At 42.8% G+C, this 20970-nt stretch overlaps 1 protein-coding gene across 1 annotated transcript in view; it reads right to left on the bottom strand.

The window, feature by feature from the left end:
- LOC147683354 (period circadian protein homolog 2-like) overlaps positions 1 to 20970 on the bottom strand; it is a 333862-nt gene that overhangs the window by 168133 nt on the left and 144759 nt on the right. Inside the window, exon 12 of the mRNA XM_086943782.1 lies at positions 953 to 1087. Within this exon, the coding sequence (XP_086799908.1) occupies positions 953 to 1087 (135 nt within the window). The remainder of the gene's footprint in view (positions 1 to 952; positions 1088 to 20970) is intronic.

The following is a 20970-nucleotide window of genomic DNA, read 5'->3' as shown; positions in this document are numbered from 1 at the left end:
TCCAAGAAGGAGCTGGTGGCCTTCAGAAAGAATGGACTTGGGATCTAATAAAGTGTTCATCACAAAGAATGTTTTACACGTTAATAAAAGAGGCAGTACTATGGAGACCTTTCAATGAGTTTGGGGAAACATTGTCCCAAATCTTTGCTGTGGTGATCTTGGAAACACTTACCATATTTCTTGGTGCAGAGAAAGATTTCTTTAAGTTGATTAAGTGATATTTTTTAGCAGCAAATTTAGCAAGCATCTTGCATTACTGTATAGCGCTTGTGAGGATTTATCTATTAGAATATAATAGCCCCTTCAGCAAATCATACATATCTATTGTTAGCAAATGATCAATGTATCGGTATATGAGCACCGCATCAGTGAACAAGGTAATTGACAATAATAGAGGCATGATTAATAATAATCAGGATCTGTGTCCATGTCTACAACAAAGCTCTACCAACAGTATTTTAATGACTTTCAGAAAGTTTAAGGAGCCATTTTTTCATGCATGTAAGCAAGCTATAAGTGAAAATATTTCTACGAAGTTCAACTATCAAGCGGCAGTACCTCCATAGGAGTCATTATTATCTGACAAGAATTTGCCACGGATCGAAGATAGTCATAATAATCATACCATCACATTGCTAAACAACAATCAGTGGACAATATGCTGTTTTGTAGCTGTGACCATACAGAAAGTGCTTAAACATCCAGCGTATATATTATACAATAGTTAAATGTTTCACATAAATTTGAAATCATTTTTAAACATTATTCACAATAAATACGGAAGGCATTACTGCAGTAACATATATCTCAGAAATAGGTATAATTATCTAAGACATCATTTTATTGGTAGAATGTATTTTATCATAGACAGGTAGATAGCTTGTAACTTTGCATTTTATGTCATTGTGTGCTGCCTATATGTTGGAATACTTTTGCTACAAATGAAACTAACTTTTTTTTCCTTTTGGACTTCTTCTATGGGCATCCCATTGCTGTCACTTGAGGATGACGCTCCACTCATTAAGTGCTCTAGCGAGCCATTGCTTCCCAAGCTTCCATAGCCACTTGAACCACCATTGTGCACTGGCTAAAATAAATATTTTTTAAATTATCAGTGAAGCATTTAATCACAAGACAATAGCAAAGCATTTAGTAAGACACAATAATCTGTTTTCAGGAGCTATTACTATTAAGGGATACATTAATAAAAATGCTTGAAGTTCTCTTTGCTTACTTGGATTTATATTTTGTCAGCTAATGCAGTCATTTCAAAGACTATCTCCCACATTACACAAAACAATTCTAAAACAGGAATCTAAATGTACATTTTGGGTGGCTGACATATTCATGCTAGAGGACATACTATGGGGTTACATAGAGTTTAGAGGTTAGAGGATGGGATCCTCCACAACTAATCTGATGGAATTCCCTTCCACCATATTACATGTGCATTATAGCCTATGGCACTTGCAATATGTGCTACGTTTTGACACAGTATCCTGACAACCAAATTCTAACTGAGGTCATTCACAATACGTCTTCAACTGTAAAATTATTATTAATATGTGCATTTGCAATAATTTTCTACCATATCTCTAATACAAAATGTATGGCAAGATAACATCTGAAAACATTTTAATTTGTTTAATCTTCCCTTAAATATCAACCTAACTTAATTCATCAACGCACATTACTACAGATTCACAAGTCTAAAACACTTCTTAGTCTTTGGTGTCTTTCTCTAGCCTAACATCTGTAATTATCTGGATGCTCGGCCCATCTTCGTTACTATTACACATTAGTTTCACCATCTCGTACATTAACACCTTTCGAAATATGCCAAACTGCAATGTCTCCTTCTTTCTGCATCTTTCTTCACTTACCAGAACCATGAGGTACTTCACTGCTTTGTGTGTGCCATATATTATTAGTGATATCTATGGTAGTTTAGGCACTCTTGGTCCTACGTTCTGCCATAGTAACAACTCATCATCATCTGGCACCACCATCTAAACGTCGTGAAATCTACTTACTAAGCTGCTGGAACCAAGGCTGTGTGCAGCAAGAGCAGTGCATTTGCCCACACAAGAGCAAGCAGGGACCATAGTAAGCATGCTACCCACCACAGATTTGTTAATATGTCATTATGTTAAAAGAAAAAGGCAGATGGATGGAAGGTGGCTTGCTGATAAATAATAAGGTAGATATGGATTTAATATGATGAAGAATGCTTGAGATAACTCCTCATAAGTATTGTTGCAGTTACACTGATGTCTACAGATCACCACTCTATTACAGCTTCTCTTAAATAATCTCTGTCAATGCATGAGTTGAGCAACCATACGCAAATCAGGCCAATACTGCTGCAAAAAGCTTTCTGGTACAAATTGCTAAGTCTCACACTGTGCATAATATAACAATGACAGGCACCATTGTCCGTCATATATTTGGTACATCTCCTAAAGGTCTATTCAAAAACTCAATTTTGTAAATCTTTTAGTAGAACTAAAATAGTACTACTAATGTACTACAAAATGGTATTCACAAGCCTAGGTGCGCAGATTCCATTTACACCTCTTGTGCTTTTTACTGTGTGGAGATCTCTGCCCCAACATTGACGTCTCAGCACATGCAAGTATAGTTTTTATATTAAATGTAGAAAGGACAGAGGAAAGTGGCCGGAAAATGTAGAATACTTAAGAATAAATATGAGGAGTTAAGAGAGGAGTGAGGGGTTAAGCAAGAGTTAAGGAAGGGTTTAGGGAGGGATGCACACAAACCCACAAAAAAAATAAGTTCATTGCTATTACAAACTGAACTTGTAAAGTTACTACAGTCAAAAAAGACCCAAAACAGTAGGAAATGTCCTCCTTTCCAGACATGAAGTAAGTAAAGCACAAGGCCAAGCAACAGTAAAGAGAACAGACAGTAATAGTGGTAAGGACTTCAAATCTAACATCATAAGAAATAATATTAAATTAACTCATAAATAATTATTTAAAAATATAAATACATTTAATTTGTACTATGTAATCTCAAAATATTTTAACAACCATTTTAACATTAATTTGAATGTAACAATAATGTTAATTAAAATATAATTACACTGTATTAAATAATTCTATGCATCACTTTTAATAGTTAACTATACATAATGAAAAACACTTTAACATTCTAGGTTGAATTCTTTAAATTTAAAATTCAGGAAAATATTTATTTCTTTTACTATATTACGTTTAAAAATAAAGTTACTAGTTCTATATAATAGTTTTTATTGTGTACTACATTTAGAAATAAATATATAACATTAATTTACTTTAATGTGAACATATTTTTTACTATTCATTTTCAAGTTTAACTTTCAAGTTTTTACTTTTCTTTATATTTACCACCTGGCGATCTTTTGCCACCAGAGAGGAGACAGTGGGTAGTTGGTATTGACATTCGAGGGCTTGGATGTGGCTTACAGTGGCTGCCAACCTATATTTGTCTCTGATGGCTGGGACATCAAATACTTTGTGGATGTTAATGAAATACAGTATGATGTAACTACTAGGAATGAGTTCCCTTCTGACAGATATGAATGGACACTGGTGATATGACGTGAGAGTCTCGATTTTTGCACAATCTCCAACCAGTAGCTAGCCTTATGTAATTGAGACCTAAGAACAGTATCTGCTTTTAATTCATTGTTTTTGTTTTAGTGCTGAAGAACTGTCATCCTATGTGCAAGAACTACTCGCTTAGATTTAGAACTTGTAAGATAACATGTACAGTTTTGGAGAAAGACTAAATGTTAGGTTTGGGCCCTCTTGGTATTTGCTGGCAGCCTCTCTAGTCCTCTATAACAAATTTGAGACCGTTATTTTCACACCAATTTAGTGTTTTATGTTACTGAATTAAATCCAGTTTCATTTTTACAGGGAAATGCTCAGATTTCCATGTTTAAAGTAATAACAATGGACTTCAGTACATGCAGTGGGATAAATCCCGGTCCATTCATAAACAGTAGATACTACACTGCTGATAAAACCTGACTTAATATATATTATGAAAAAATGGTTGAGACAAATCACGCAGGAAACATTTATTTACATGCTATATTATTATTCATGGATGTTAAAGGCAGACTAGGTTGTACTCACCTTATTCAGTAAGTATTCTGCATTAGAGGTTTCAGTATTTATGGAGTTCAGTATTTATATCCCCTATTCTGCAGTACTTGGAATACAGACCTAAGATTAATTCTTGGAAAGAAAAAATTCAGATTCTATGACATTTGCTATTTATTTTAATTGGAGTTCTACAAAGCACCATGCAGTAGCCTTGTAGCCTTATAATACTTTGGGTTAATGGGAGGAAACAGTTATAAAACTATAGGTAATGCATTGACGTCCACAGTACTGATGACTATTGACTCACAAGATGACAGGATTCAATCACGCATGATTGTGACATACAGCAGACAACACTCTGACATAAGGAAAATCATATATCGGAATTGGAACCTCATTAAAGGGGATCCAGTGATAGATCAGAGGGTTCCAGATAAACCAATGCTCACGTTTAGAAGATGTACTTCTATGGCTAAATCTTTGGTTAAAAACACTTTGGAACCACAGATGTCTAGTATTTGCGGGGCCCTCAGAAAAGGTTTTAAAAAAGGTACTCAATGTAAGGTCTGCCGGCATGGATGTAATAAGAGTAATTACATCAGCCCGTTTACACAATTTCCACGTGAGATTACAAAATGACTAACATGTAAAACAGACTTCGCGGTTTATGTGCTGGAGTGTTTTTGTGGGCTTAGGTACGTGGGTAGTACCAAATTACCGGCCCACAAGCGAATACTCCAGCACATAAGGGCTATCATTAGTAAAGATCAGGCTTATCTGGTAGCCAGACATTTTGAGGAAGTACATGAGTCAAATCCATCAAATTATCGGCCCACAAGCGAATACTCCAGCACATAAGCTATCATTAGTAAAGATCAGGCTTATCTGGTAGCCAGACATTTTGAGGAAGTACATGAGTCAAATCCATCTGAGCTCTAGTATTATGTCATTGATTTAGTGTGGCCTCTGAAAAGAGGAGGTGACAGAGAAGCGAAACAAGATATATTCTGGAGTTGGACAGTAAACATCCTAATGGTTTAAATGCGACTGAGGATATGCATACTTGCTTACAATAACTAGGCCTCAACTGTGGGAAAGTACACTAAATCTGAAAGTCATTTAATTTATATTTATATTTAGATTTTTGATTTTTATTTATTTTTGTGTGTGTAGGATCACGTCTCAGCAATTTATATAATGTCTTGCTACATTGTTTAACTGTCACCTGTACTGTATATCAATGAATTGTGGAATTAAGTAATTTCTTAAGATGATTATGATGAGTCTCGCGCCTGAAGTGAGTAATTTTTAATAGGTGGGGGGGTCAAACCGAGATTGATCTTGGTATATTATTCTTTATTTTGCACTAGCACAAGCACTTTTCCAGTTATTTGCACTGACTATGACTCCTAGGGACCAGTATGACTTATATATGACTTGTGGTCAGAGCAGAACAACAAGTTGGACTAGGCCCACTTGGGCAGTATTAACTACCGGAATAAAATGGCTATTGAGCAGAATGGAGATATTTATAACCCTTATCTGCAGCAGGGAATTAAATTGTGCACTGGCAATGAATTTAAATATGTGTGGGGTAAGTTTTAAAAAAATCAAAGATGAGATATTTTTTTTAAAAACGGATAAGAAATTCTGAAAACAATATTATGAATTTCATATGATTTTACCATATTTATTCATTTTAAAATTATTTGAATGTAAAAAATTCCATTATGCTTGTAAAATTTGCACAGCCATGAAGTAGTATTTTTTCTATGTTGTTCACCTGATACTATGAATGACCTAGGCACTGGCACTTTAAATACTGGTCACTGCCTATCGCAACTTGCCATGTGATCAAGCTTCGTTGGAAGCGAAACGCGTAATGGCGGCTGGCTGGCTGGAGAAATAAACACACCTTGAATGAGCACTGAATTCGGGTCTGCTTATCGTCATTTGTGAGAGACTTGGCTGCTGCCTGGTTTGATTGACGAGCTACGTTCATATATATATATATATGTGTGAACAAGAGTACACGGTACTCGAAATGTGTCGTCTGAAAGGTCCTTTTTTCGCCACGCTGTCAGCGTGGAGGTTTGAGGAGTTGCTGTGTATATATATATATATATATATTTTCACAGAAAAAAACAAAGGTTTCAGTGATGTCATCAGTAATGTCACTGACTATGCCATGAATTATGTAATATGTGACGTTGTCAGCAGTGCATTTCGTGGCGCAAGTTATAGTTAGCTGATCTAACTATAACGGGGGAATTTCTATGGTTTTGTACGAGTGAAATATCCTACTAACTATAACGTCCCTGAAATCTATGTTTTTTTCAGTGAATTTCTAAGGTTTTTTTATATGCTCATTTCTAACTATAACGTTTCTGAAACCTATGTTTTTTTCAGTGAATTTCTAAGGTTTTTTAAATACTAATTTCTAACTATAACGTCCCTGAAACCTATGGTTTTTTTGTGAATTTCAAAGGTTTTTTAAATGCTAATTTCTAATTATAATGCTCATCCAACCTATGTTTTTTTCAGTAATTTTGTTTTTTTGGTGATATTTTGTAACTTTAATATCCTAAAAATAGTTTTTGTAATTGTTTGTGTTTGTTAATAAAAGTATATAATGTCTTCTTTTTTATTAAATACTAAAATATATATATTCATTTAGAAAAAAGTGGAGTCGCGCACCCATCATGTACCTATCTCGGTGGGTGCCCGGTTTCAAACCGCCATATTGGTGAAGTAGTGAAGGATGCTCGTTTCAGCCAGCCCACTCTGATTACGCTTACAGGGAAGGAACAACAATGCTACATGTCCCTGGTCTTCTCTGTAGTGATCTGCTGATCACAGGTCTAGTTGTCAGCATGCCACAGCCACTCCCTCACAGCTGGTTTACACCCACACAACACCCATGCAGCACAGGAGTCACAGGACATGTGACCCTGCTAATAAAAATGGTAAGGTGCACGTGCTGGAGGCCATTTCCATTCTCTCCCATGACTTGAAGTGCACAGAATTGGTGGCAGCCGAGGCACTTTGCCCGACACAGGCCTCCCGCCACGTGGTGATGACTTCAGAGCTGAGCGGGTGTGCAGCCAGCTATGATGCGTAGGCCAAGATACACCATCATGGCAATCACGACTCGATTTAAATTGTGCGCTCAGCTGGACCGCGTGTACCCCACACAAAAATGACTCCTCGGAGCGGTGCATTGATATGTTCTCCGCCATTGCGATATCAAGACCCAGAATCAAATGTGTGACCTTCTGGCTTCCTAGGACGTGGGCCCGGAGCTCACTTCAGCACGTGGTGGGCCCTCTTGGACACACGCCGGTGGTGGAAGGTGAGCAGAGAGGCTTATTTGCGTAGCGACGGGTAGTCACCTCTGGGCGGTGGGAGTGGATGGTGTACAGCAGCCTGGTGCGCAGGGGCAGGCAGACACCTCTGAGTGGCAGGAATGGATGGGATGCAGCAGCCTGGGTGTGCAGGGGCGGGACAGCGATGAAGGTGTGTGCAGTTGTATGTACTCTGCCATTACTGATTCTATACTATGTTTCAGATGAGTGAGCTTGAGGGCTGCAGTATGTCCCGGCATGTAGTTGGAGACACACCGGGGGCGGAAAGGTGAGCTGTGAGGGTTTTGTTCGCAGTGTTGGCACTTACTCTCCCTCTCATCTCTTCCTTTCTCCCTCTCACACTCTTTCTCCTTTTCTCTCTCTCTTCCTCTCTCACACTCTTTCTCTCTCTCTTCCTCTCTCCCACTCTTTCTCTCTCTCTCCCTCCTTTGATGGGCGCATGACGCAAAATCTTATCTTGCTTTTTGTCTTGCAGGCTGTGATTCACAGATTGTCGAGGGATGACATGCCATTGCTGCATCTACTTTGATGTTGTTGTTTTGTTTAAATAAAATGTTTTATATGTAAATTCATAGATGACTGTGGTTCTCATTTGTCCAACCTCACATGCAACTTGATTGTTATAATTGTGCGACATCAGCTGGTTGTTACGTTCCAACTTTCAGAAGGTTGTTGTCACATTTGTTTCTCGGGGGGTCAGGGGGGGATGGTGGACAAGGGGGTGGTGGCGAGGCACTCTTGGGTGTCCGAGCTGCATGATCGTCAGCTCCATGGCATCTGTTGTCGTTCAGGTGTGGCTGTGGGCTGGGTTCCCATTGATGTTTCAGGTTGTAGTCCGACTTTACACCAGGTCAGAGCAGGTGTAAACTTCCTAGTGCTAACGCACCTTATCGCCTATTTTGTGTTCTCTTTCCCGATCTTGCTGGTTGTTAAGAAAGTTGCGAAGTGGTGTGTTTGCTGCTTTTTGCACGGGAACGCCTACTCTGCATCTCATTAGCAACATTTGCCGGGGTCATCCGTTACAATGTATTATTGAGGCTGCTTTCACTGGTAAACTGGTGATATGGGCTGTTTGCACCAGCTTGTGAAAGATGCGTTAAATGTATCATCATTTTGGCTGCGATAAAGTGCTGTTAACTCGGCAATGTGTCCTTGAGAATATGCCCCTCGGTGTTTTAAAGACCTGAGAAGTACTCGAGTGCCATGCTGAGAGCTGCACACCCCGCGCGTTCACACTAGGGGGCTGCGCTGAGACCCAAGCAGCCTTGGTATTCACACTAGGGGGCCGCGCTGAGAGCCGCGCATCCTTCATGTTCACACGAGGGGGCCATGCTGGGGTCGCGACTCCAAACTTTTTTGAAAAACAAAAACAAAAGGTTCACTTTCTTAATTTACATCCGCCTCGGCGACCCCATCCCCCAAGGCATACCCACATCTACATTTCCTCTTTTTTATAAAGGGGAGGGGGGCCATGTGGCCCCACTCCCAGGCCATTTCCGGCCCCGGGGACCCCATCCCCCGGGGCCTGGCCTCTCTGTTGGGGACCGTGGGGGGCGCCCCAATGCCCCCACGGTCCCGCCTGCTCCCTGCCTCCTGCAGCAGCCGGTATTGCTTTTGGGCAATGAGAGCTACTAACATGCAGCTTCCCTTGCCCAAAAGCAATTCTCTTTTCCTTTATTGAAGCGAGAGGAGTTTTTCCTCCTCTCGCTTCAACAAAGCAAACCAGGGTTTGCTATCACAGGGTGAAGCCAGACAAGGTACTTCCCACAGTAGGCTGTCACACCTACAGTGCGTGGGTGAATGAGGCGCGGACCAGGGTAGACAATAAGGGGACCACCGGTGTTGCACCCAGACGTGGGTTCCCCAGAGAAAGAGAAAACCAGACAGTCGTTCCTACAACAAAGAAGGAGACAGGGAGTTGGAGCCCTCAGTACCCCCCATATTGTCATCAAGATATCGAGGTAAACACCAGAATGATGCCAAAAGGACAAACAGGGGTGCAGACAAAGAAAATGGACAAATAAGCGGTACCGATCCATGCTGCATCCATCGTCGCAGGGTCACAACTCAGATGAACAGACTGAACCCTCATTGAGCATGATCATGGTAGCCATTGCGGACGTCAAGGGTACGATGGACTCTAAAATAGATGCCGTAATGGTGGATGTTACCCTCCTGAAAGCAGATGATGGAAGATGTCGGATAAAGTAGCTGCTACCGAACAAGAGGTGACCCAACTACAAACCAGCACAAAGAGTTTGGAGGAATGGTTTCAGGCCCTCACGAAACAACAGGACGCCATGGCAGATAAGCTTGAGAACCAGGAAGGGCGGGCACGCAGGAACAATATAAGAGTGGTGGGGGTGCCGGAAGGCACGGAGGGACCTAATGTTGATCTCTTTCTGGAGGACTTGATCCTGAACCATCTCAAACCGAAGTGTCTTTCCAACTATTTTACTATTGAGCGCGCGCATAGGGCGCCCATCCGTAGGCCCAAACCAGGTGCTCTACCAAGGACAATTATTGCTAGGATTCTCAATATCTGGTATAGAGATGCCATCCTACAGACGGCACATCAACACAGGGTCCTGTGCCATGAAAATGCTGTGATCTGATTTTTCCCCGACTTCACACTAAATGTACAACGGCAGAGGTGTGCATTCGAACAGTGAAAATGGAACTGCGGGCCAAAGAACTCATGTTGACGGGAGACTCAACACAGAAATGGCGTCTGACGTGACGGTAACAGCACAGGGCACAGGACAGAAAGCAACAGGGGGGCAAGGAGAGGGGCAACAAGGTGCTGCTAGTCTAAAACACATGTCAAGGAATGTGAATGGTCTGGGGAGTCGTATTAAACGTAGTATAGTGCTACAATATCGACATCGACACAGCCCGGTAATTGTGTTACTGCAGGAAACACATCTCAAAGGCCATAGATACCGAGCATTAGATAGATATGGATATAAGTTGGTCGCCCATGCTGGGTATGCAACCGTATAAAGAGGAGTGGGAATACTGGTCATGACAGGTCTCCCCTTGGTAATAGACAAGATCCGGCATGATCCCCTGGAAAGGTCAGTGGCCCTTGCAGGGAAATGGGAACAAGAGGCTATTAATATTGTCTCCAGTTACATTCCGCTGGCAGTGCGGTCCAAGGCATTCACAGCGCTGGGGACCTTGCTGGTCGATCTTCCACCTGAACTCTACTATTGTGCCGGGCTTGATAGGGAAACGTATCAACTAGAGAGAGAGAGGGATGGAGCAGCTTAGCATGTTTGTTGAAGCTGTGGGCCTAACAGATCTCTGGCGGTTGCATATCCCGGGTACCCGCCAGTACAACTTCTACTCAGCTGCCCATGGCAGTTACTCACAGCTAGACCAAATACTGACACACAGAGGTGGGGAAGCATGGTTTTCTAATGCACCAATTGGTCCGTGAGGTATCTCGGACCACTCCCCGGTGGAGGTAATGGTGAGGGGACCGACTTGGACACACTCTCTACCACCCAGGCTGAATTCATGGTTCTTTAAGAATAAGGAAAATACTCAAAAATCAGGGAACGGGCACAACTCTACTCAGGAAAATGAGGGGATAGTTGAGGCGGCCTGTACTCTGTGGGAAGCATTCAAACCAGTTATGAGTGGGCATGTCCAGGCCTGCATAGAAGGTAGTAACAAAGAAAAAGACTGCAGTGGGACAGACTGGAGGTGAGAGTAATAGAGATGAAGGCACGCTTTATGGAGGGTGGGAGGACTGACCAGGATTTAGTGCACCCTTTAGAACTCAAGCGGCAGGAACTGCAAGACCTGGCCAACAATGTTGCGAGATCAGCAGCGCTGGCAACGCAGAAACAAATATGTGACCTGTCAAATAAAGCTAATAAAATCATTGCCTGGTTAGATAAGAGAGACAAGGAGAGGAGCTGGGGGCAGAAATACACGACAAAAGCTGATACACATACACTACCGGGGAGGACATGACACTGGTTTTTGCAGATTATTATGAGTAGATATACGAGTCCAACCCCGTCGGGAAAGAGGCAGACTGTAGTGAACTGTTAGAGGAAATGTGATTGCCGGGGTTGTCCGAGGAAGGTAGAGAAAATATTGAGAAGGACATGACGACTGACGATATAATAGACACCATATAGGATCTGCAGGTAGGGAAAGCACCGGCACCAAATGGTTTACCCGTGGAGCTCTTTAAATGCGAGGCGAGTATAGTAACCCCATATCTTCTGGGTATGTTTAATGAAGTAAGAGAGAAGGGGAGTCTCCCAACAGATCAGCAAACCGCAAACCAGCTGATTAGTGCGGCTCGTACCGGCCAATATCCTTGTTGAACATGGAGGTTAAAATACTGGCTAATTTCTTGGTGAATTGTCTCCTAGGACCAATCACAAAGTTGATACACCCATACCAATCTGTTTTTCTGCCCCGCCGAAGCACTAGGCTTAATCTTTAACGGCTATACGGGTTGATGCATCTAGTAAGAACGAATACAGGTGTGGAGGCGGCACTTCTGTCCCTTGAAGCCCATATGCAGTTCAACAGTATAGAGTGGCACTATCGGTTTGAGGTCCCGAAGCGGTTTGGGTTTGGTCCCCAATTCTAATCCTGAATTATGCTGCGATATAAAAGTCTCTTGGCCAGGGTTCAAGTTAACCGTTCAGTGTCCCACTACTTTGCTCTTCATAAGGAAACGAGACAGCGGTGCCCTCTTTCTCTGATTTTATTTGCACTAGCGCCCGAACTGCTTGCGGCATGGGTGAGGGGAGACTCAGTGATCTTGGGCATCTACGGGGGCAACAATGGGAAGAGAGAATATCATTATACGCTGACGATGTCCTTCTGTACGTGATGCAACCACGGTTCACAATAAACAGGCTACTATAGATTTTTAAGTTATTTGAGGGGTACTCAGGGTAACAGATTAACTGGGATAAGTCACTCCTGTACATGTTATCAAACGGACCACCACCGCTACTCAGTGCAGAAACCCAACTGCAGGTTCAAGATGGCTTCAAATATCTGGGCATACAGATAGCCAAAACAGACCCAGAATTTTTGACGAGAAATTTACAGCCACAGCTGGAACGTTTATGGAGGGATGTTGCCCACTGGAGGACTCTGCCATGATTTCCCTTATGGGAAGAGCAGTGCTCTTCAAAATCATGTCGCTACCAGGAATATTGTACATTTCACAGAACACCCCTTGTCCAATACCCAACAAATTCTTTGGAGACGTGGACATTGAACTGAGGACGCTACTGTGGGATGGAGAGGGTGCAAGGGTCACATTGGCTTAGCTACAGAGGGGAGTGTATGAAGGTGGTTTGGCCATTCCGGACCTTCAAAAATACTACTGGGCTTCACATCTAATGGTAATCAATGACTGTGTATTTACAGATAAAAGCGACCTGGCATACCAGGTGGATCATTGGGCGATGGGGGCCCAGAGGATACTTAGGAGCACTGTATGGTCGAGACAGAAAAGGAAAGCATGTCACCTCATACAGAGATTGTACTAAATGTGTGGACGAGAGCGAATAGAGTTCTGGGCTGGGCTGACAGATTGACTGAACAGACCCCTCTGTGGGATTATGATATGCTACAAGAGGTAGGCATGATGTAGGGTTTCTGTAAGAGGAAACATAGCACATTGGGGGATGTGTGGTGTGGACAGGCCATAATCCCATTCTCTGAATTTACAAAAACAGTATCAGCTAGCGGACACAGAACAGTTTAGGTACTTGCACCTGAGACACACATTACTCAGGCACCTAAAGGAGGGGGGGGATCCCTGAATATAGCCCTTTGGAGGACAGATTAGTGTTAGATCCAATTTCAGAAAAAGCACTGTCCTATACATATAGGAGGATTATCAATTACTCCCTGGATTTTCTCACAAAGCTACAGGAGGCATGTGAGTCTGACGTGGGCTTGTTGGAAGACGATGATTGGGTGGAAGCTGTGCAAAGCCCTAAAGAAGTAGCAATTAGGGCGAGATTCCAGCTCATTCAGCTGAAAATCAAGCATAGGTCTTACTCCACTAGCATGCTCATGTTTAAGTTGGGGCGCACACTCACGGAGGATTGTAAGAGGGGATGTAAACAGAGGGGTACCTTCTTCCTTATCTTTTGGGAATGTCCGATTATACAGCGGTTTTGGGGGAAGGTGACGCGGATAAATTCAGAGGTTATCAGGTAGGCAGTTCCTGCGGAAACCAGGTGGCATGTGCTATGCATATCTGGGGAACAGACATGGCCTAAGTGTCAAAAAATGTGGCTGCAAGTGGCTGAAATGGTGGCGAAGAAGAATATTGCCGGGCATGGAGGGCCACTCAAATGCCGACAGTGGCACGATGGAAGATGGACATGGATTGGTGTTGCGCGGCTGAGAAGACAATATATGAGAGTAGAGGCTGCCCCCAAAAATGGGGAAAAGTGTGGCACTAGTGGGAAGTGTACAGGGGCATTGAGGGATACCTGATCGCTAAGACGGGAGGGGGTGGAAGACTAGGGGTAGATTGGGTGGGGGTCCTGCTAGAACAGTTGGTTAATTCACAAACGTCAATATACCAGGGAAGTGTGAAATATGATGACATCTATGTATTATCAACCAGTGATTGTTGTAATGCTATATACTAATACTGACAGCTGTTTAATAAAAGGTTTTTAAATAATGGGAACTGTAAAACAGTATTTGGAGAGAGTTTACTCTATATCACTGTTTGCTGACAGTGAAACGTTCATGAGAAATATACCACAGCGTATCACAAAGTATATACTAAGAACGGTTTGTACTCTATGCAAAACTTGTCCAAAGAGCACCTATTCATGTAAAATAACCAAGATCTGAAGGCACCGCAGATCAGACTACCTGAATCCTTCATACTGTGGTGGAAGGTTTACAGATAGCCCATCTTCTGAAGCAAAACAAGCACATGTACATAGGTTGATACCTGGTGCACACAGTCTTCTATGTTAAGTAGAAATTGTCATGCTGAGATGATTCTATCAAATAACTCAAGGTTGTTTACAAAGAATCTTTGCCCATCTGGAAACTTTTCTGCAGTACCAAAAACATTTGTGGAACATAATTAATGCAAGTCTTCAATTGTCACCTGCTCTTCAATACAAAGATTTATAACTTGTTCAATACCTCTATACACCTATGGTGCATTAGAAACACATGCCTTTTGTGAACATTGATACTGATTAGTTAGACACAGGGTGTACAAAATTAGGCAGAAAAGTAATAGGATAGTTACCCGCCACTATGTAAACTATAAAAGAAACTATCACACTCAATGGATGTTGTCATCAGCAATGTCGTCAGTGATGTTATCAATTATGTCATCTGAGAGGTCATCAGTGATGCCATAAATGATGTCATAGAACATGTCATGAGTGATGTAATATATGAGGTCATAGCGGTGCATGTCAGGGGCGCAAGTTATAGTTAACTCTGCTAATTATGATTGGTGAATTTCTGTGTTTTTAAAGTTCTAAACATTTATGTTGTCACTGACATATTCACCTAAGAATAACGTTACTTTACCCCTTGGTTTTTTTCTGTGAATCTTTCAGGTTTTTTCCAACAAAAAACGATCTTTTCATCACAACTAACTTTAATATTACTTAAACCTTTGGTTTTTTCAGTGAATTTATTGGGATTTTTTAATGAAAAGTGATAATTTTTTACCATCCCCCAACTGTGCAAGGCCAGGAGGTTGGCCACAGGACCTTATGCTTTTTAAAGGGGAGGGGTCCACGTGCCACCCTCACCAAGCCTTATCAGGTCCTTGGGACGCCTTCCAAGAAATCTAGTTTTTTAAAGAGGAGTGGGCCAAGTGGCCACCCACCCTGAGCCTTATTAGGCCCTGGGGACCCCTTCCCTAAGGGCATTTCTTTATGAAAGGGGAGGGGTGCTGCGTGGCCTCCCTCCCTGAGCCTTATTAGACCTTGGGGACCCAATGCCACAAGACTTTTCTTTAGTAAAGGGGAGGGGGCTCATGGCCCCTCTCCTCAAGCCTTATTAGGCCCTGAGGACCCCATCCCCCAGGGCCACTACTTAAATTAAAGGTTAGGGTCGGGTGACATCCCTTCTCCTGGCTTTTTGGACCTTGGGGACGCCATCCCCAGGCCCACTACTTAAAATAGAGGTGAGTGGGGCTACATGGCGACCCCTCCCTGAGTCTTGTTAGGCCCTCAGGACCCCATCCCCCAGCACCCCTACGTAAAATAAAGGGCCAGTGCGGGCAGGGAAAGCACTATGGCCTAGATGTAGGTAATAGCAATTTACCGAATGGTAAATACCGAATTTTACAGATTCGGTATTCACTATTCGGTAATTGCTATGTAGGTAAAGTAATCTGTAAAAATACCGAATCTGTATGATTCGGTAATTACCGATTCTGTAATTACAGAACCGGTATTTGCCATTGATTCCTATGGGCCTTGAAGCCCATAGGAATCAATGGCAAATACCGATTCTGTAATTACAGAATCGGTAAAATTACCGATTTTGCAAGGGTGACAGGGTGTCACTTTGACACCCTGTTGCACCCCTGTTTCTGGCTTGTGTGCCATTTGACACACAGACATGCCCTTAGGGCATGTCTGTGCGCCACATGGCACAGGTGTACATGCACAGATGTGCATGTACACTGGAATTCGTTATTTACCATGGAATAGTATTCCATGGTAAATAACGATTCGGTAAGGACCTGTGGCACTGATTACAGTGCCACCTACATCTTGATTTACAGAATCGGTAAATTTACCAATTCGGTATTTTACCGATTCTGTATATTTACCGAATCGGTAAATATACCGATTCTGTAAATAAAATGCCCCCAACATCTCAAAAGCCAAATACCGGTCGGAAACGGCCGAAATCAGCCGTTTCCGACCGGTATTAAGGCTCCTACATCTGGCCCATAGTCCTAAGACTCTGCACCCCGGGACATAGCAGGAGCCGGCCCTGGGAGATGGGATCCCCAGGACCATTAATGGCTCCGCAAAAATGGCCAGACTCTAGGGGATGGTGCCTGGGTCCGAAATCATCCTGGGAGAGGGGGTGTGTGTCCCCTCCCACTTTATATTAAGGCAGGGCCTCAGAGGATGGAGTCCTGAGGGCCAAAATTAACCTTGGGAGGGGCCCCTCCCCTTCTTGTATTTGGCCGGGCCCCGTTGGATGGGATCCTTGGGGCATCTCTAATTTAATTATATTTATAAATCCACCCTTGGGGGCGTTTTAATAAATAAACTAGTGCAGGAGCCCATGCTTGTTTTTTTATTTTTTATTTTACAACAGATCCACGGATCCTCCACTAATTTATGGTAAATTTTTAATAAACATTTTTGGCCCCAGGTAGTGCCCTTATGAGATCCAACCAGGAGGCCTAGGGAGTAAGGGAATTCCTACCGTACCCCCTTCTAATTTTTTTTCAGTTTTTTGGGGGGACTCATGATGAGTCCAGAGTCCCAAGATGGCTGTCACCACTTCCTGGTTAAAGTGATGGTAGCCAATCAGATTTCATCCTGAGATCTGTTGGATCCCTGGAGTATCTATGTCCCTATATGCCCATAAATATATTTTTTTAATAAATCTAAAACTAATGAACGGATTTACACTAAATTGCAAAAAGGGCTCTTTCCGGACCAAGATTTACCTATCAGCGAAATTTTACAAAATTCCATTTGGCTGTTCGGGCTGTAGTAGTGTTAAAAAACCCTATGGGAAATTACATGGGGAAAATGCGTTTTGAACACCCCTTTTTCTCGGCCCCGGCTTGACAAATAACTCTGAAACTTTCCAGATAGCAGCTGAATTGAGTGGCAAACTAGTTTTAAAAAGTTTGTGAAGATTCGTCAAACAGCACCAAAGGTAATAGCAAAACAAAAAGCAATTTTCCTATGGAAATTAGGTCCTAGCTATAACTACCTACTAGCGAACGCGGTCGCCACTACGTAGTTCATCATCATTAAAAACTTTATTTGGTCATGAGACCATAAAAGTAAAATACATAAACATTACACAACGGGATTTAAAACACATATATAAAAATGTAGATCTTCACACAATTGAAACGCAACAATTCATCAATGCAGACTTAGGGCCTCATTAGGATGGCCGACGGACCTGCGTCCGTCCACCACCTCAGAGTAGGAGGGACCGTCCACAGCGGCGGTCCCTCCGTGCAGATTAGGAAGTGACCGCCACCCTGGCGGTCACATCCTGTATATTTAACATTGCGGCGGGTGCTGCTTGAAGCAGCACACGCCGCAATGTTAAAAATACCATGTTTTCCTTTGCGTGCACGGAGCTGCAGGCACCGCGTGGTGCCTGCCACTTCGTTCACGAAAAGGCAGGGGGGGTACTATAGGTAACCCCCATGTGCACCCTCCACCCCCCCTTCACCCCTGGGGGCCCACAATGGGCCCCCAAAGAAAAGTCTGTATGCCTTTCCACGGCGGAAAGACCGCTGTGGAAAGGCATAGGACCGCCGCCATCCTAATATGGCTGGCGGTGTCTGATAGACACCGCCAGCCATGTTAGAGCTTTTCCGCCGCGGTCGGAAGGCGGCCGCGGCGGAAAAGCGGCGGATGGAAAAAAGATCCCACAGCCATCCTAATCTGGCGGGGGTCTTTTTTCTGTCTGCAGCGGTTAATCCGCATCCTCCGGGCTGGCGGTGGCTTCCGCCGGCCCGGAGGATGCAGATTAACCGCAATCCTAATGAGGCCCATAATCTCTCCATGTCACGGTTTGCAAAAATGGCATATTACTACCTGCTGTTTAGTTTATAATACCTGGTGTAAGGATAGAGCAAACCTTTCAAAAATTGTTATATAAAAAGCAAGGGAGAGCTATTTACATAAAAAATGGAATGTAGTAATTAGACCTTAAAAAACCAATGTAAAACAAAAATCATCACAGCAACTTCAGTTCCTTCACCAGCAGGGTCCAAGCATCTCAAGAATGAGTTGGGGCTGCTGTCAAGGCCTTTCTTCTAATCTCCCAAGAATGGCCCAGGAACTTCTCAATGGCGCACACAAATAGTGGTCTTGTGTCAGATTTTAATATGCACAGGGGTACTCTAAGTCATTTACCCATTGGTTTTGTATATACAGTACACACAAAAAGAACGTGACCTATTGATTCGTTGAGGCAGGGCAGCAGGGGCAACGTTTGGGTGGGCATCATTGCACAGTCAAGTGTTTGTAAATGCATTAACCGGCAGACTGCCGAACCTAAATTGTGTATAGAACTTCCTGTCACCCGGCACCTTGATACAATTGAGATAGCATTCTAAGGAGCGACTGGCCTTGAAGTCTGTAAATTCTTCGGTTAATCTGCCCTGTTTACTATTGCTACGGTCATTCTGCTCAACCCATTGCCATTACAGCATTTTAATTTGTTTTTTGGTTTTAGTTAGAGGGCAATTGATGCTGTGCCCTGGTAGCCCAATACTAGACATGAGGTTTCTAATGTGCTTAATTCAGCCTATTTTGTTCATGGAGTCTAGAGCACAAACCTCGTTGAAAGCAACTGTATATGATGTCAGTTCTGGGGTGGTGACTAGCCTCTGCCAAAATAAGAGGGGCGAAGCTTCGCTAGATCATTAATTGGTTTAATGCCCATATTGAGCTTTAGTGGGCAAAGTGGAGTGTTTTGCTGAAGGGACACCAGGTTCCTAAGGAACTTGTTCACAGAAGCTGTGAGACTGCTTACTTTTTCCATGCCACAGAGTTCAGCCCCGTATAGGGCACTACTCACAGCCTTGTAATTATATAACTTCAGGGCTGGTGCGATTGGTTTTGTATGGGAGAGACAATGTTCCTTTCTTAAAGCCCCAGTTACCTGTGAAAACCTGAGGTAGGATTATTGAGATCTTGTTTCCAGGCCATATCATCCGACAATTTAATTCCCAGGTGATCAAAGCAGCTCACTTCTCTCTAAGGGGATGTTATCTAGGATCAAGCTCCCTTTGAAGGATTTATGGGGGTTCAGCAGCATCGGTTTTGTCTTTGTGGTGATTATTTCAAGGCCCCTCTCATCACAAAAGAATTTAAATCGATTTAGTACATTTTGCAGGTCCATAAGTGTTTTTGAAAAGAGGAGGGTATCGTCTGCGAATATTAGAGTGGCTATTTTCTAATTTGCTAAAGAGGGAGCATCCGCTGGAATGGCAGATAAGAATTCAACTACTTGACTGATATATAGTGAAAACAAAGTTGGAGCCAGGACACAGCCCTGGCTGACCCCCGCTGGATTTTAATGGGATCTGTAACTTGGCCCTGGCTACTTCATCTTACCCTGGCAGTTACTTTCGTGTAATCTTATTAACAGCGCCAGGATTTCCAGGGGCTTACCCATCTACTTGAGCACCCGCCAAAGAATTTCACTGGGCACAAGGTTGAATGGAGACTTCAGATCACCTTCAAATAGAGAAGGAGGAGGTGAATAACCTGATTGATTGTTCCCATTTTCTGGAAAAACCCCGCTTGAAGGGGTGAAAGAATATGATTGTCATCCATCTAGCCCTGGGCCTTTGCTAAAAGGGAGCAACAGAATACATTTTGGTCACAATCGATCAGGCTGGTGGGCCGATAGTTTGCAGGATTACCCCTATCACCTTTTTAAAGCTGGGGATCACTTCAGCCCCCTTTCACGATTCTGGGATAACCCCCCCAGCAATGTCGTTGGAAAGTGACAATATATAGGTGGCCTTGTCAAAGCGGAAAAGATCTCCCAGGACGTAATCTGGCCCAGGCTCTTAGGCAGGTACAATTGCATCTATAAAGGACAAGATTTCCTCCTTGGTGAACAAGAGGCCTTGTGTAAATTAAATTGGATCAAAGGGGATTAACCCCATGTCATGGCTGTGGAAAGTCGTGACAAAGCACTGAAGTGCTATTGCCACGCATTATGTGGTAAATTGTTAGCAAAAGGGGATGAGTTTTCAAGATTGCCCTTTCCCATAATTGCCCAGAATTTCCTTACACCTTCTTGAGAGCAAGCCTCTACACGTTCTTCCCTACTCTTCTTGTCCCAATCTCTCTTTGACTTAATTTGGGAGTAGGTGGTTGTAGTTAGGTCAGCTGCCCCATAGAAAAAGTGGTTTTTTGTTGCTATATATTTGGCACTGTCTGACGAATCACCATGAAACTTGGCAAAAAAGGTGCTAACGTTCGACTAGTTTGTTCATGGAAAGTTTCGGGGTGATCCGTCATGCGGAGGTTGAGAAAAAAAGAGGCTTCTAAAATGCAAAATCCCCATGCATTTTCCATAGACTTTTTTAAAACAGGCTACCGCAAAAACTGCTGAATGGAATTACTCCAAATATAGCAGAAAGCTCGATCTTGGTCTCCAAATTTAGCTTTTTATGATTTGGTGTAAATCCGTTCTGAAGTTTTTGAGAAATTAAGGTTAAAACATAATTGTATATCTGGACGGTTAGGGCTGCAGGAGGCTCGAAT

The sequence above is a fragment of the Lissotriton vulgaris genome, chromosome 11 (assembly GCF_964263255.1).
Source record: "Lissotriton vulgaris chromosome 11, aLisVul1.2, whole genome shotgun sequence".
Taxonomy (NCBI): Eukaryota; Metazoa; Chordata; class Amphibia; order Caudata; family Salamandridae; genus Lissotriton; species Lissotriton vulgaris.
This window is presented reverse-complemented; position numbering and strand designations above follow the sequence as displayed.